At 52.7% G+C, this 17,236-nt stretch overlaps 1 protein-coding gene across 2 annotated transcripts in view; it reads left to right on the top strand.

Annotated features, from left to right (window-relative positions):
* The window catches only part of KAZN (kazrin, periplakin interacting protein), a 108,286-nt gene that overhangs the window by 28,518 nt on the left and 62,532 nt on the right, over positions 1–17,236 (top strand). For both annotated transcript variants that reach the window (XM_047726316.1, XM_047726317.1), the window contains exon 2: positions 4,755–4,946. In XM_047726316.1, coding sequence (XP_047582272.1) covers positions 4,755–4,946 — 192 coding nt within the window. The remainder of the gene's footprint in view (positions 1–4,754; positions 4,947–17,236) is intronic.

Raw genomic sequence — 17,236 nt, 5'->3', positions numbered from 1 at the left:
TGTCGAAAGACCCAGAGAGGAACACCAACTTGCCTAAGGTCACAGCACTGTAGCAGTTCCCCTGAGGCACAAGCCCAGATCTTCCAACTCCAGCTTCCTCACGGTTTCTGAGCAATGTGGCCAGTCCCCCCTGCACAGAGGGGAAGGGGAGTTGTGGCTCCGGTGGCCCACACATATGATGCTCACTGCCGAGCTTGTCTTTACATTACATGTGGGTCTCCTTTATTCCGTTCGCTCCCATTTTACAGGTGAGACCTCGGAGGCCCAGAGAGAGGAAGTGCCTGCCGCGGTCCCAGAACCCATAAATGGCTGCAGTCTTGTGAGTCTTTCTATGATTGCCGTCCCAGGGTTGTCCCACGTCTCTGCCTCTGGAAGGATCCACCGTGTGCAAGATCTGGGATTGCACACCCAGCCAGGGCAGGTGCAGTTAGTAAGCTCCAACAAGCCTCTCTCTCTCCATAATGTTGTTTTTCCAGCCTGGTCTCCTAAGACTTAGCTCCTGCAGGTGCCGCACCTCCCGTCCCGCCCTCCTGCTGCTTCAGGGCCCGACTCCAGGGGCGGGGCCCAGGTGTCAGGTGCACCTGTTAGAAAGGTGAGCCCAGGAAAAATCCGCCTTTGCCACTGTTGGCCAAGGACAGGGGCACCCGGCCCCCTCTTGCATTCTGCTCTCATCTCAGCGCAGGGGTGCAGGGGAGGCTGGGCCAGACTGATCTTTCCCTTTACCACCTCCTTCCTCTGAGGTGCTCTGGCAAAGAAAGCCCTTGCTCGTGACTGTCCCGTGTCATGGTGCCAGAATTCCCTGTGGGATGGGAGCAGCGTTGCTAGGCGAAACACAGCACGCCCAGCTGCATTTGAATTTCAGATAAGCAACGAATACATTTTTAGTTTATGTCCCATGTCATATCTAGGCCATGCTTATCCTAAAGAGTATTTGTTTATCTGAAATTCAGATTTAACTGTGCATGGCAGGGGGCTTTGCTGTTTGCTTCCCCCACCCCAAGTCCAGTAACCCTCAACAGGTGGCATTATCCCCGTGTAGCATGTTTGATACGGAGACCCAGAGAGATGACGGGGCTCACTCACGGTCACAGTCAATCCCTGGCCGGGACTGCATTCAAAGCCAGACGACTTGAAATTCTCTGCCACCTGCATAGACATAGTAGTCAATCTTACTGGCACCTTCGGGGCGTTTAAGGAAGCCCAGAAGTCACATCCCTAAACAAACAAACAAACAAATACAAACAGACTTGTCTCCTGCTGTACCATAAGGTAAATGTAAATGAGGGCATGTGAGCAGTTACTCATACCTTCTTGTGAGCTAGACTTTTGGTGACAGTGAGTGGGGACAGACCTGAGGGAGAATTGATGGAAGAGAGCGGATAGGTCCATTCTGGCTCGTAACAAAAACGCGATGGAATGAGTGGCTCATAAACAACAGACATGTGTTCCTCAAAGTTCTGGAGGCTGAAAGTCCGAGATCTGGGACTGGCTGATTTCGTGTCTGGTGAGAACCCTCTTCCTTGTTTCTAGACAGCTATCTTTTTGCTGTGTCTTCAAGTGGTAGAAGGGACGAGGAAGCTTTCTGGGGTCTCTTTTATCAGGGTGCTAATCCCACTCGTGATGACCTCATCACCTCCCACAGGCTGCACCTGCCAATACCATCCCACATTAGGGCTCCGCATGAATTCTGAGGGGATGCAAACATCCAGTCTGTGGCAGGGAGCAAGGATGACAATTGCAGAGTCTTCAGTACGGCTGAAGAAGCTATGCAGAGCTGGGGTCATAGAGAGGTGGTTAGGGTTAAGACCTTTTATAATCTGACCCTGGCCTATCTCTCCAGGTTTCCTTATCTCAGACCCATTCACTACCTCCACCCATGCATCCAGGGGCCTCTGGCTTTCTAGCCTCCTCGTCTTTGCTGCTGCTTTTGTCTGCTTACCACCCCATGCGTCTTCCAAGGCCCATTTCAAATGTCTTTGTGCCCCCAAGCCTGTGCAGTGCTATCTGTGTTATGCTTACTTGTATGTGCTGCTTCTACTCCCTGGAGACTTCTTGAGGCCAAGGGTGCTCCTTTCTCCTTTCTGGACACCGTACACTGGGCCTGCAGTGAAGGCAGCCTGCAGATGTTCGACTAGAATGAGAGGGGCGAGCGCCCACAGTCGACCTCCCGTGCTCCAGTTTTGCTGAGAGACTGGGGGAGTTCGCAGCCCGTTCCTGAGCCCCTCCATGTCTGAGCAGCCGGGCACTCCCTTGCAGATGGCCCGCCTTCCCAGAGTGTGGCTTTGGGGTCCTTGGACCCGTGTTCACGGTGGGGTCTGGGAGTGTGCCAGCCCGAGGACGGGACCTGTCTATGACATTCACCCAAGGGTCCCAGTGCCTGGACAGCTGTCTTCCATAGGGCAAATGCCAATGAACTCTTGCTGGCTGGAGAGATGGCTTGAGGGGGTCCATATGTCATCACACCCTCTGCAGGCACCTTGGACCCCACAGCAAGCGGGACAGGATGGTGTAACCAGGCCTGCTTGTGGGAAGGTGGCGCCCGCTGGGCACAGGGACGGGATAAACCAGTGGGCCTCCCACAGTGATAAGGGTTTTGCTCAGGTTGTCGGGTGGGGACAGTTTTAGGTCTCTGGAGGGGGTGGTAGCTGGGCTGGGACCAACCTCAGGAAGGAACCTGTGAGGAGGGGAGGAAGCTCTCCTGGTGGCCCAGAGCCAGGCGGCGTCTACACCTTTGGGGCTGAGAGGTGGCCTGCGGGAGGTCGGAGAGGGCGGGCGGGGCTGCTGGTGGCGGCTCTGGTCTGCGGTCCGGTCCGGTCCAGGAGGGTTTCGGCAGGGAGTGAGGTCGTGAGGTTTTACGTTTCAGGCTGGCCCTCAGGCTTCTGGGGGGAGGCTGAGGCGGGTGAGGAAGGCCCTGGGAGGGCAGGGACGCCTCCGCCCTTCGCACACAAGGCAGCTGAACCCGGGAGGCCTCAGAAAAGGAGATGAGACACAGGACCAAGGGACGGGTCAAAATCAGAGGTACCTGTTCGCAAGGCCTCCGGGGGTGGAGAGACCGCGAGTCCTTGAGGCCTTCGCTCTGCTTCCCCTTGGTCTGCCCCGCGCCCTGGAGGGGACTCGGCCTTGCTCGCCCTGAGGAGTGCAGGGCCGGGTGCCTGAGAGCGCCAGGCGCTGATAGAGAGCAAGCGTCCTGGGAAACGGGGCCACCACCTCAGCGGTATTGAGCACTTCCTGCATACCTTGAGGACATCCTGGACCAGGCCTGTTGCAGGGGGGCTGCCTCCTGTGTCTCGTTGGAACCTCATAGTCCGTTGAGGGTTAGATCCATTTGGGGGCATTTAAGGCTCGAAAGGGAAGGGACTGGCTTGCGGCTACATGCCTGGTCCCTGAGGGAACCAAACTAGAGACCCAGTGTCTCTACAGCCGTGGCCCCCACAGGCAAGGACTGCACCCCAGCTCCCATGGCAGGATGAGACGTGGCGGTGAGAGAAGGCCTGTCTGAGGAGGAGGCTGGGATAAAGGGCGCAACGAGGAAGCAGCCACAGGAAGAACAAAGAAAGGGTGTTTGAGGTGGAGATCACTGCAGGGGAAAAGGCCCTGAGGCCGGGAAGAGCTTGGCATGTTGCAAAGAGAGAGACCAATATGGCGGGAGGGAGAGCAACGCATGAGGTCAGCAATGAGGGAGAGGCCGTGTTGTTGAGGGCCTGCTTCAGTGAATAATTCAGAGTCTTCTTCAGCCAGTGAGGTGAGCATCATGACTGTGAGTCTGCTCTGTAAAGGGTCTGGCAGAGGCCACCTGTCTGAGACCTAATGAGGCTGCTGACCCCCAACTCTAGCACCTTCCACAGCTCAGTGTCTGTTGTGGCTCAGGTGAGCAGACCTGGGTGCCGGTGTATCAGCTGACCTACAGGACTGAGCTGGCCTAGAGACTCCTGGGGCCAGCGATGGCACACCTTCTGGTACCTTCCCAAGGCCCCTGGGCCCTTGTGAATGTAGGGTTGGGTGTAAGTGGTGTGCACACCCCTTTCGACACATGGTGTCACCGTCATTACTGCTCACTTGACGCCATTCTCTTGTGTGTTCCGGTGTGGCTGCCCATGTCTCTGAGCAGTGCTGGGTTCCTCAAGGCTCTGCATTCTGTGACGTGTGTCAGGTGTGCTCTTGGGGACTGTTTCCTGAGTGTCAGACTGGGAGCTCAGGCTCTGGAGTTGGCTAAGTCTGGGTTCAGATTCCAGCTCTGCTACCCTCTTACTTTACGATTCAATCTCTCCGAGCCTCAGCTCCCTAATCTGTGAAATGGAGGTGATGGTGGGAGCCGCCTTAGGTGGTTTTCGTAGGATTCAATAAGATAGTGCATGTAAAGCCCAACTCGGCACTCCAGGCTTCTAGCAGAATGCCACCTCCTATCACCTCTTCGTTCTCACACTTGTTCCTGACATTGGAGGGAATATGATGTTGGCCGTTGGAATGGCCCCTCTTGGTGCAGTGACAGCAGCAACAGAGCCCTGGAGAATGGGGGGATGCTCGGTGGTCCCACCAGCCATGCTCTGCAGACTGGAGGTGGGGCGCAGGACTGGGGCTGGGGCTCTTGGAATAAGGTTAACAGCTTTGGTAGTTTTCTCCCCAGCACACACGAGGAAAGGCCTCAAATGCAGAGCACACGGGAAAAGCCAAAGCACCTCGGAACAGTCCCCAGAAAAAGCGAGTCAGCAGGAGCCCGCATTCCCTTCCTCTAACCGTGTGCCCTTCTCCCCTAGTGCTCCTGCGGGAAGAAGTGGCTCGGCTCCAGGAGGAGGTCCACCTTCTCCGCCAGATGAAGGAGATGTTGACGAAGGACCTGGAGGAGTCCCAGGGCGGCAAGTCCTCCGAGGTCCTCTCGGCCACCGAGCTCCGGGTCCAGCTGGCCCAGAAGGAGCAGGAACTAGCCAGAGCCAAAGAAGCCTTGCAGGGTGAGTGACTAAGTGATGATTGGTGGCATTTTCCTCCCTTCCCTTGCCTGGGGCTCAGGCTTGGGCCACAGGGGCGCCGAGGAACCAGGGTCCTTCCTCTGCAGGGGGAGCGGCGCGGACATGGGGGTCTCCTGGTGCTTAGACCCCCAGCTGAAGCTGCCCTGTCCCTTTTCTGGTAGAATTCTGCCTTGCGTGTTGGAAGCTTCTGTCATTCCCACATCCCTGTGCCCAGCACAGGCTTTCCAGCATGGTCACGCAGGGTCACCGCCCTCTGGGGCATGAATGGCAGGTGGCATCTCTGCTAGACCAGGCTACTGACCCAGCCGCTGGGCTCCGCTTCCCTGGCACTGTCGAGGTCCTTGAGCACCTCTGGTTATGGGATCGTGCAGAGGTGCTGAATTCTCTGCAGGAGGACACATTCGTGCGCCACATGCCACTCTCATTCACTGTGGTGGCCTCTCGGGGAAGGGCTGGGGCTCCCTGTCCCGTGGTTGGCCTGGAGAAGCTCCCCTCTAAGAAGTGCAGTGTCCGGGGTCCCCTCCAGGAAGACGGGGGAGGAAGTGGCATGGGTGGCCAGGTGCTTTCTTGCAGAGCTGGCCCACAGGAACCTCCACGTGGCCGCCACAGGCTGCTGTAGGAAACGTGGCCGGTGGGCCCTCGTGTGCAGCCGGCCTTCCTCAGAGCTGGCCTGGGCCCCAGCAGCGGCGGCTGACACACCCATCTCTCCTGGAAGCCACCTGCCCACATGCCGCGGGCTTTGGGAAGGGTCTCAGAAGATGATTCGAGAAAGGTTGGGGGAGTCCCCCTCTAACAGTGCTCAGAGAACTCTGACACGAAGCATTCTCTTGAGGTCCCGTTACTGCCTTTGATACTCCCAGGGAAAAGAAAAAGGCAATCCAGCTTGGCAACCTGCTTTCCATTTAAGTTTCCTAGAACGATACACACTCTGGAAACTTTGTTTCGGAAGCCAGAGCGGCTTTCTTGCTTAGGTTGATTTCAGGCAGCTCTCGGAAAGAAACTCCAGGACAGAGCGGCAGCTTGAAGAAGTCATCTCTGTCTCCTGTCACCATTAGGAGGAACATTTCGGGCTGGTGGGCATCTCTGCTCCCCTCGGCCTGGGGGACCCAGAGAAAGAGCCAGAATCAGAGCCAGGGATTCCCTTTGGCAGGAGCATGGTGCACAGGCCATGCCAGCCTGCGGGGAGAGCTGGGACGTGGAGTTTCTCGCAGGGTGTCGTGGTCTAGCTACAAGGCACCCTTTCCTGTTGGGGTTTGTTTCCAGTGGGGTCGCTCAGCAGTGTCTTGAGGCCCGAGCAGGTGGGTTGTACATGCCGTCGTCCAGCTGATGCTTCGTAACTGGGAAGTCACCATGCCCAGCACAGGCACATTCCTCTTCATGCGGCCATCCAGGAGTCCAGGCAGATCCGTGCAAGCTTCCCAGCTTCCAGGGGCCTCCTGACATCCCCTCCTCCCTCAGGATAGAACTCAAGTGGTGAGAATCTCCCAGGGGAGGTGTCGCTAGGCCCGGGGCTGTGCGAGCTGATGTCGTCTGGTCTCCCTAAGCTTTGTAACCCTGTGGAGAGTTGACTGCCTCAGAAGCTGTCTCAGCCACCTTTGCCAGTGTATTTTCCAAGGTCAGGGGAACCTGCCTTCCATGATCTTACCTAGGGGAAGAATCCTCACCCCCATTTGCCCTTCTGGACCTAGAAGGGGAACAGAACCTCTTATCTAAGCTGTTTCTGGTCCCAAAGGAATAGGGAGGGGGCTCCGCGGACGGTCACTGACTCCACCACTCCCTGGCTCCTGGGACAGACTGCCTACGGTCTCCAGACCTCAGTTTCCTGGCCTGAGTGATGGTACAGTATTGGTGAATTAAATGAGGCGATGTCTGCGAGGGCAGAGAGCTGGTTGTTACCATGTGCATCCTTCTTTCGGCCCACAGGACGCAGCTGCGCAGGCATATTTTCCTCCTCTGGGCTGTAAGGTGTCTTATCTGTCACCAAAGGTCACCCAGGGACACAGGTATCTGCCAGATGTGGGGACTCCTCTGTAAACAACAATCTCAACAATAAGGACGTGTCAGTATTCATGATAGGAAAGCTTTATTGAGCACCTGCTGTGTGCTAGCATTATCTATCACTCACCCCAGTCCTACCAGGATTAACCCCCTCTCACAGGTGGACTCACCTGAATGAGGTTCAGGGCAGTGAAATAACTTGGTCAAGGTCACAGAACTAACGACCAGCAGAGTCGGAAGCTTTCTCCACTGCACGAACACACCTCTGCTTCCCGCTGGGGATTCAGCTGGGTCGGACAGGAGAGACGGGAGGCCATCCGAGCTCAGAAATGGGGACACCACACTCTGGAGCCAGATCTGGGTTTGCATTCGGGCTTTCCCACTGACTAGCTGTGTGACCTCGGGCACATTCCTTACCCTCTCTGAACTATGTAGTCCTCTGGCTGAGGGTAACAATAACAAAGCTATTTCTCTTATCATTGAGGCTAGTAACAGTAGCTGTTTCCGAGGGTTGTCATGGGGATTCAATGAGATGTAAAGTGCTTGGCCCAGTGCCTAGTGCTGTTAGTGCATATACTTAGTGATTGCCAGATAAGAGGGGGCTTGGCACACCTCCTCAGACCTGCCTGGAGCTGTTGGTCTCCTGATTCCTGTTAGGGTGGCCCAGACCTTCGAGGCCCTGAGCCCATCCAAGCTCAAGGCATCAGTGCTTCCAAAAAGCAGTGGGCACCTTCAGCCGGCCCGAGCATCCTGCCTGGCATCCTACAAAGTCATAAATAAGATACTTCCTCCCAGCCATGGCACGTGGTGAGTAAATTGCAGACAGATGTGGACAGAAGGAGGCTGGGGCATGAAAAGGGATTTATATGCCCATAATGAGGAGAATGAGAATAAGTGTGCAAACCAAGTAAGCAGCAGATGTTGGGTGACACTTGTTAACAGCTGGCATCCCTGCGGTATTTGCAGAACGCCAAGCCCCCAGGACTTCCTCCCTGGTGGTACCCTACCTACCTGCGCCTGTCTTTGGTTTGAGTTTGGATGAGACCAGAATTTTCCAGAATGGGAGAGGTTTAGGAACTCAAGCAGACGTGAGGAACATCAGCCCTGGGTTATGACATCAAAGCAAAGACAAGAATCAGGTTTGGGGAGGACAAAGTGTGGAAGATTCCTCTGTTTCTTTGGGGATGAGTCTGGAATACCAGGTTTAGGAGTTTGGTCTCATTGTGAGTGTAAAGGCAGAAGTTTGGAAGGATTGTTCAAGAAAGAGTCGTGTCGTGTGCATTTAAACGTAATGGAGCTGGCCTCTAGCCCTAACATGTGCTGGGGAGCTTGTAACCCATGGGACCCCCTCTGGGGAGTCTGTCGATTTCCTCAGCCCCCACTTAGTTCCCCTGATTTCCCCCGAGAATCAAGGCATTACCGAAATGTGATTGTGAACATTTGCTTCTGCCCCATTTTTAACAGCGTGACGAGTGTGTCGAGCGTTTTCTCACGATAAATGCTCTCCGAAAACATAATTTTTAATGACTACATAATGTTCTAGCAAATGGAGGCACTGTAATTTATTTAGCCACTTTCCGATTATTGGACACTTGAGTTGTTTCTACTTTTTTTCTTTCCGGTTTTGCCGTTACATACCATTCCACTAAAGATCTGTGTTCGTAAATCTGTTTATTTTTTTTATGACAGGATTTCTCCATCTTTCTGGTCTCTGGACCACCTTTCACTCTTACAAAATTGAGGACCCAAAGAGTTCTTGTTTTTGTGGGTTAGTTCTGTAGGTATTTACTGTTCCAGAAATTAAAGCCAAAAACTCATTTAAATCCTCAATAATTTATTTTAAAACAACAGCAATAAACCCATTGCACATTAACATAAAAAAAAACTTTAATGAAAAAATAAGTGCATTTTCCCAAACAAAAAGATTTGAGTGAGGAGAGCATTGTTTTACATTTTTGCGAAAACTTTTCCATACGTCAAAAACAAACAATAAAAACTTTTCGATGTCTGACTTTACAGAAAACCGCTAAATTCTCATCTCTGCTCCTTTAGTCAGGCTACCGCGATTTGTCGTTTGGGTTGAAAATCTGGCATCACTCAGATAAGTAGGAGGAAAAGGGAGGAGTGCATTGATTGCCTTATTATTAGATGAGTGTAGGTATTTTTCTTGGTTGGCATCCTCAAACCCACCAAACGGTAGTTTTGTAGAGATCTGCTGCAGCGTGGTGTCTCAGAGTTCATCCAGTGAGGGTTTTGTGCTCTGTTAACAGTGGACGAAGCCATTGGTCTCATTGGCACTTCAAATGGGTACTATACCTCACACAAGATTTAAGCATCTATCAGTGATCACTTGAGTGAGGGGGTGATGCTGAGCTTCCCAATGATGACATACTTCCTGATCCATGATCAAAAAGTCACACATGTTCACATCACCACGCATGTCATCAGAAAAGTCTTTGAGTCTTGAGAAGCTGTTGAGGTCACGGTGGCAGATCAAGCCTGTAGAAATTCTCACGTTTGTTCAAAAGCTCAGATTTTAATCTTTGACAACAAGTATGGTCAGTTGTTGGTTTTTTTTTTAATTTTATTTATTTATTTATTTATTTGAAAGAGAGAGAGACCATTAGAGGGGAGAGATGAGAGGGAGAAGCAGACTCCCTCTGATCCTGAGTCATGGGACTCAGGATCATGACCTGAGCTGAAGGCAGTTGCTTAACCAACTGAGCCACCCAGGTGCCCGGTCAGTTGTTTTCTAAGAAATAACAGGCCAGCTCACGTAGTTCATGTGTGGACTTAGTCATTTGCCAGATCTCTTGGTTAACAGGATTGGGCATTTGTTCCTTCAAGTGCACATAATGTTCTGTGGGAAAAGTGGCTAGTTTAGCTTGCAACTCAAACAGTCATGCAAATGATTGTCCTCAAGACAGCCTTTGTTCTTTGGTTTGCAGCAAAGGAACTTTCAGTGTTCTTCCATTTTTCTTAAAAAGACATGTACTTGGGGATCAAGCTCTAATAAAATTAATAATTTTTACTGCTTCACCAAAGACATTCATTAGTCAAATAGTGCCCCCCCCATTTTTTTTTCCGAGAACAAGTGCATGGTGTTAAGACTATAATGACTACTAATATCTACTCATACAGTTTGATGCCTCTACTGTGATGTTTGCCAAGATGTCAACATCTTCCCCAGCATTGCTTTTGTACCCACAGTACAAATAACACAGTAAAAAAGGCAAATAGCGTCATAGTATCATTATGAAAATAGCTTTCCTCATGGATCCCCTGAAATGATATTTCTGGTGGTAGTGGTGACAGCTAGCATTTCTGAGCATCGTTTCTGTGCCACATGCTGCAGACCTTCAGCTCACTTAATCCTCTCAGGAGGCCTGGGAGGTAGGCTGCGAGTATGGCAGGAGTATGCACGGTACCTGGTTAGAACTGGGTTTGGACGTCATGGGGGTGGACCCCAGCCCTTAGGGGATGCTGGCAGGCACAGGGAGGCTACTGCTGCAGGGGAAGCAGCCTGAGCAGAGGCAAGAACACCAGTCTGTGTATGGGGGGAGGGGGGAAGGGAAGCACCGGGCCAAGGCTTTGTAACAGGGAGGTGGTGAGAGATGATCGTGGAGAACCTCAGGGCCATGCTCAGAAGTTCGAGGACTGGGGAGACTTGGGGCAGGAAACCGTATCAGAAGTGGGGTGTTGTAGCAGGTACCCATGTCCTTCTCCCAACCTTTGCGATCTCTTCTGTCTCCCTTGAGCATGAGGACATATGTGATTACATACAGATGATTCCTGGATCACCTCCCTTCTCTTCTCCAAGCCCTGATTCAGGCTCTGCTTCCTCCAAAAATCTTCCTGGACTTTTCTCTATCTGGTAGCTCAGGGCCTATGGTTGTCAGTATCATGCCCCCACCCCGCATCCCCAAAATGCCTGCATCCTAATTCCTAGAACCTGTGAATAGGTTAGGTTACACGGGCAGAGGGGAATCAAGATTGTTAATCAGATGTCCTTGAGATGGGGGGTTATTCAGGGTTATCCAGTAAGTCCAGTGTAATCACGAGAGTCCTTCAAAGTGGAAGAGAAGGCAGAAAGAAGGTCAGAGTTGGAAGGAAGTGTGATAACAGAACAGAGACTCAGTGTAAGGGCTCAACCCACATTATGCTGGCTTGGCAGAAGTGGAGGGAGGGGCCATGAGCCAAGGAACGTGGGTGCCTCTAGAGGCTGGAAAAGGCCAAGAAACAGACTCTCCCTGAGAGCTTCCAGAAGGAATGCATCCTTAATTTTTACCTCCCAAGACCCATTTCAGACTCCTACCTCTAGAACTGAAGACAAGAAATTTACATGGCTTTAAGCTACTAAATTCGTAGTAGTTTGTTAGAGCAGGGGGAGGAAGCTGGTAAGGTCCTCTCCTCCCTGTACTTCGCAGCCCCAGATGCTGACCTCTCTTAAGACTTCGCGTGCAGTGAGGAACGTTGCTTTCCTATGTGGCTCGCCACTCTCCAGGCTCCCACAGGACACAGCACCCAGCACAGAGCTGGCCTCGTTAGCTCAACAAAGCAGGTGATCGTTGAGTGAGGAGAAGACATGATACCTGAGTTTCCTTAGCAGAAGGAATAGGGCTGTTGGGGTCTTTTCCCTGCCTCAGAATGAGTCTCCTGCCCTAGACCAAGCTCTTGGAAGGAACTGAGCCTTCAGTCTTTTGCTCATTCAACAAATTGAAAACTTGCCCATACTAGGACCTTTGTCTGTGGCTCAGAGAAATCAGGGGCAGATCAGACCCAGGCCCTGCCCAGAACCAGTGACATGCCTAGAACCCACAAAACACTCAGTGCAAGTTAGGTGAATTATACATTTTTTTAAATGGCCAACCAGACCTGTAGGTAAGCATCTGTGCCACAGATTTTCCTGCTTCAGCAAGTTCTAGGGCACAGAGAATGTCTTTGGCCTTGGGTAGGAGAGGACACCAGTGCCCTTGACATTCCCAGAAGGTGTGGCCATGCCCTGGCTGCCTTTGCAGATGAAACAGGACCTGCAGACAGTGGGGCAGCAGGTGGCCCAAGTGGCTGACAGAATGATGTGTTCTTGGTGCTGGGATGGCTCTGCCCACCTGCTTCCACACACACAAAACGCCTGCACGCGCACACGTCCTTGTCCCCCTGGTGCTGTGTGGGCTGGGAAAGCAGCTTGATGTTTCCTGCTCCCCTTCCCACATCCACACTCCATTCTCCAGGTCGTTCCTCCCATCAAAGACTTGTTCATCTCCCGGGCAGCTTATCATGCTGGACTGAGTGTGTGTGTTCCTCTTTCAGAAGTCGTGAGCACGAAGCTACGAGGTTTAGGCCCCAGCTGCAACCTGGCGGCCCCCGGGGCTCCTGCAGGGTTTGTACCCAAAGCCTGCCCCTCTGACCCGCAGCCCTGATGTGAAGATTCTTAGCTGCTATGACTTAGAATTTAGTGGAAGTTTCCAGAGAGTTCTAACTCTGCAGATAGAACATCTTCCTAATACACTACTGACCATTTTTTAAAAAAGATTTTATTTATTTATTTGGCAGACAGAGATCACAAGTAGGCAGAGAGGCAGGCAGAGAGAGAGGGGGAAGCAGGCTCTCTACCAGCAGAGAGCCTGATGCGGGGCTCGATCCCAGGACCCTGAGATCATGACGTGAGCCGAAGGCAGAGGCTTAACCCACTGAGCCATCCAGGTACCCCCCAAGCATTTTAAATAAACTCATTTCCAGAATCTGCCCAGGGTCTGGGGTTGTGGTGACTGACGACGTTAATATAGCAACTTGGTCCCTTTTGGCTACTTGGCTTTTGATCAGTCTCTGTACCCGAGTGACGCATGTCCCTGTCCGGGGGTTTCCACACGGAGTCATCTGTCTGTGGGTTGGAAGGCGAGCCTGTCCAGAATCTCCCCAGCGCTTTCCAAACAGTGGCCCTTCCTGACTGTCCTTCAGTACTTCGGGTCTGATTCTCGGTAGAGTTTACTATGTATTAATGTTCTAATTATGGAAATCCTTCATTTATTCTGAGAAAAACTAGAAGAGTCATGTTTTTGGAAATATACAGACACCCTCTTGGGCTCACCCTCCCAGATCTGGTACTTGTTCTGGAAGCATGTACCAGAGCCCAACCTCTCTTCCTATTCAGGAGGAAAAAAAAAAAAAAAGATATGCACCCATTTTGCAGGTGGAATGATTGAGGTATGACTGAGGCGCATCTCTCCTGAGCTGTAATCATCACAGCTGTTACTTATTTAGCCCTTGGAATGCACCAGGCTACCTCCTGATCGCCTTGCCTACACGAGCTCACGGATCTCCCCACAGCCCTGCTAGATAGGTAGTGTTTATTAGCCTCAGTTTCCCCATCGCTGGCATGGGAGCGAGGGAGATTTAGGAATTTTTCTGAGATCTCCAGGATAGTAGGTTTTGGAGCCAAGACTTACTTGATCTCCACAGAGTCTAGTTTCCAAACCTCTGTTTTTCGCAGACACTTACCAGATGCTTCTTTGATTCTTAAGGCCTTGGGGGCAGAGGGAGGGAGTGGAATGGGGAAGAGAGGAAAGGCGAGCAGGTCTGGACATGGAAGCACACCCTCAGAGGCCCCTTGAGATACAGGTGTCCCCCACTCCGCCCCGAGAAAGTTCACATGGTGCCGCTCCGCTTTTACAAAAGACTGACTTTAGTACCTCGAAGAATCTGGGACAAAAGACAAAAAGCAAACATAGCGTCCAGCATTAGTCTTGCAGCAAGCTGTAACGGGGGCCCTGCCAAGCTCCTCCCCCAGGAACGACGCATCCAGCTGCCAGAGCTTTGAACCACTTCCGGGAGCATCTGTCCTCTGTCTGCATTTCTTGGGTGGATCTGTTAGCAAGGTGTGTCCTCAGGTATCAGGGGAGCCTGAGAGAGGTTATTTTTTAGATCTGGGAATGCTCGTGAATTTTTCCACGTAAATGAATGACAGTTGCTGTTTTTGGCTTATGGAAGGTTTCACAGGGACGCTCTGCTTTCGGACAGCGGGGCAGACCTGTACCAGGATTTGTGGATTCATTCCCAGTCTTTGCCCTGGAAGGTGTCCCAGGAAGTAAAGGCTGGGCTCAGTCACACAAGCCCGGAGCTTCTCTTCCTGTCCCTCCTCTGCCCCTCCACGGTTCAGTGAACACACGGCAGTCTTGAGAAGTGCCGGTGGTCTCAGAGGCCGTGTTTAAGGTGTGAGCAAGGGCTGCAGACCTTGAACCTCTGCTCTAGATGAACCCCAACTTCCTTCCCAGGAAGGGCTGCGGATTGATCGGCTGGAAGGAGAACAAAAAACCTGTGAGGAGAGCCACATTCTAGAACTGCCTTTCGAAAGGCATTGCCCCCAACCTCATTAAATCCTGGTTGGAGGGGTGGCTTCTGTCACCATGTAGGCGTTGTGCCCGCCTCACCCTGGCAGGGTCAGGACATGGTGCTGAGGCTGTAGCAGGAAAATGAAAGGCCTGCTGGCCACTGTCCTGGGAAAATAGCTCTGGTGTGAGCCAGGGAGGGGTCCTTTTCAGAGTCGCAGGCACCCTTGCTTGGCTAGGGTGAGCACCGGCCCAAGATGGCCAGGGACACAGGGTCACATCTGCAAGGACCTCAACCATGATTCTCCTCAGCCCTGGTGGGCTCCTCAGGGGATGCTGGCTTGGCCTCAGAGACCAGGGAGGTGAGCGTCCTTCCTGAAAGAGCTGCCCCATGAAGTAGGTAGAGTTAGGCTAACTACAGCTGGGGAAACTGAGGCCGCAGGAGGCTCCAGGAAGCTCATGCGGCTTGCAGGTCTCAATGTTCAAATTTGAAGTCCCATGCCTGACACAGATCCGTGACTGCCGTCCCATCCCAGTGTTTGTTTTCCATTAGTGGATATTCTCAGTGTTCCTAAAACCTGACCTAGGAACCCACTCACATATTCACTTAAACACTTGTTGGGATCCATTTTCAGACATCGTACTAGGCCCTTAGGGTGGATCTGTGAGCAAGAAAGACAAAAGATCCATTTCTCGTGGAGCTTCCATTCTAGAAGCACGTGCCAGTTGGTACTGCCGCAGAGCACACTAGCCCCAAATCTTAGTGGCATAAACAACCACTGTCTTTCTTATAGGTCACGACATTGTGTCAGGCCCTTGGCAGGGCTCAGCGGGACAGTTCTTCAGTTCTGCGTGGTGTCAGTGGTCCCACGGCTGTATTCTACCAGAGTCCAGGACAGCTGCCCTCCCGTGTCTGGTGCCTGGCGGGGGAGGGGTGCTGGCGTTTCTGGGAGTGACCCGAGCTCCCTCGTGGTGGTCCAGCCTTGCACGTGGAGAGGCTCAGGGCTCCCACAGAGAAGGTTCTAAGAAACCAAGTGCAAGCTGCGAGGTTTCTTATGGCCTGGCCTCACGTCACCGAGCGTCACTTCTACCACATTCTGTTGGTGACGGGCCAGCCAGGAGGCCAGCCAGACTCCATGTTGTACAAAGCATGTGGTAGGGGAGATACGATTGTGTCCATCTTTGTGAAAATACCATCTGCCACAGAGGAGAGGGAGAAGGCCAACGATAAACAATGAACAGAGTAAAAACTAAATCGCATGTATTCAAAGACTTCAAGTACCATGGGAACATGGAAGTTTTACAGTGGGGTGAAATACGACCCAGCCATTCCTTTCTAGGCATTTACTCACTTAGGAAATAAATGCCCATACCAAGACATGGCATGCAAATGGGGGGGTAGAGGTTTCATCTGTGATGGCTCCAAGCTAGAAACAGTCCACCTGTCTGTCCGCAGGTACAGGGGGAAACCGACTGCTACAGTCTGCAGGGGAAACTCAGCAGTCAAGCAGCAAACTATGATACATGTAGCGGCGTGGTGGGTCTCAAAATAATTACCCCGAGTGACAAGAGCCCAGGAAGAGAAAAAGAAAAAATCGCGCATCCTGTATGATTCCGCTTACATGAGACTCTAGCAGAGGAAAACGAATCTGTTAGATGGGGGTCTTTAAGGAGGAGGGGTCTCCTGGGCGGTGGGAGGAGGGCTAGGAGCTCGGCTCACAAAGGAGAGCCAGGGACTCGGAGGTGACGGGCGTGCTCGCTGTCTTGAGGGTGCTGATGGCTTTTCAGGGGGATGCAGAGGCAGATGGTCTCAGACGGTCCCTGTTAAACTTGCACAGTTGGTTGTATGTCATTTATAATCGATAAAACCGTGTTTAAAGGAGTGCAAGGTGAATTAGGATTCTTTGGGGTGGGATGCATTGCAGGCCCCCGCAGGCCCCCTGGCTCGGGCAGCCTCCAGCTTTGCCTTCTTGTCCTGCATGCTGGCATCAGCAGGCCATGGGGGCGGGGGGGGTGGGGGGACGTAGCCCCAGGTGGGCAGCATCCGGCCAGTCCGGGCAGAGTCCTGTGCTGTCAAGGCCCCAGCACGCTGGGCTTCTGGGCTCACATTCCAGGAAGAGGCAGAGATCAGAGAGGTCCGAGGCTGCATGTCTGTGGCCCGGGCTTCCGGCCCAGCTCTTCAAATAGCTCCAAGCGCGCAGACTGGGCCAGCGCCGGGGACGCGAGCTGCTGCTACCAACCAGGCAGGCTTTTGTGCCCAAGCCTGGTGTGTGGGCACAAAAGGAGGAGAGGCGTTTTTTTGGCACCGAGCGAAAAACTCAGAACAATGTAGAAACTAAGGAAGGAGAATTCCGAATCTGCTCGGGGCCAGGTACTGTTGTAGAGAAAAGATGGAGGTTAAAATCCAGTGGCTCACCAGCATGTATAATGAACACAACCTATATGTATCTACCCGACATTTCTGCGGGCTGCAGATCCCCTGAGTTATCTCGGATAATCCTTCCCGTTTTTCAGACAAGAAGATTGAAAGAGCAGTAGCCTGCTGAAAGGTGGAGTTTAAACCCAGGAAGGTGTGCCTGGCTCCAGACCTGCCTGATTTCACCGGCATAGCCCCATGCCCCCCCCACCCCACTGTTGTTTGTTTAAGTGGTTAACAGTTTGTTGTTGTGATAAATCATTTGTGATGTGGATCCTGGGAACTGGCTGGGCCTGCCAGAGCAGTGGGGAGGCCATGGCTCTCCATCCGTGTTGCCCTTGACCTTTGCAGGCCTCTTCTGGAAAATGGGAGGGTGGGGCTGAGCGCTTTTAGGACCCCCCCATTGTCCTGTCCTGCGAGCAGCATACTCAGAATGAGGGGGAAAATACCTCTGAGAAAGCCAGGCAGGAGCCCCATGCTACCGATCGGTATGTCGCTGGTCACATTGGCCGGGCCACTGGGTGCCATGGGGC

The sequence above is a fragment of the Lutra lutra genome, chromosome 4 (genome assembly GCF_902655055.1).
Source record: "Lutra lutra chromosome 4, mLutLut1.2, whole genome shotgun sequence".
NCBI classification, from domain to species: domain Eukaryota; kingdom Metazoa; phylum Chordata; class Mammalia; order Carnivora; family Mustelidae; genus Lutra; species Lutra lutra.
The sequence above is the reverse complement of the archived record's forward strand: the minus strand, read 5'-3'. Positions and strand labels throughout refer to the sequence as shown.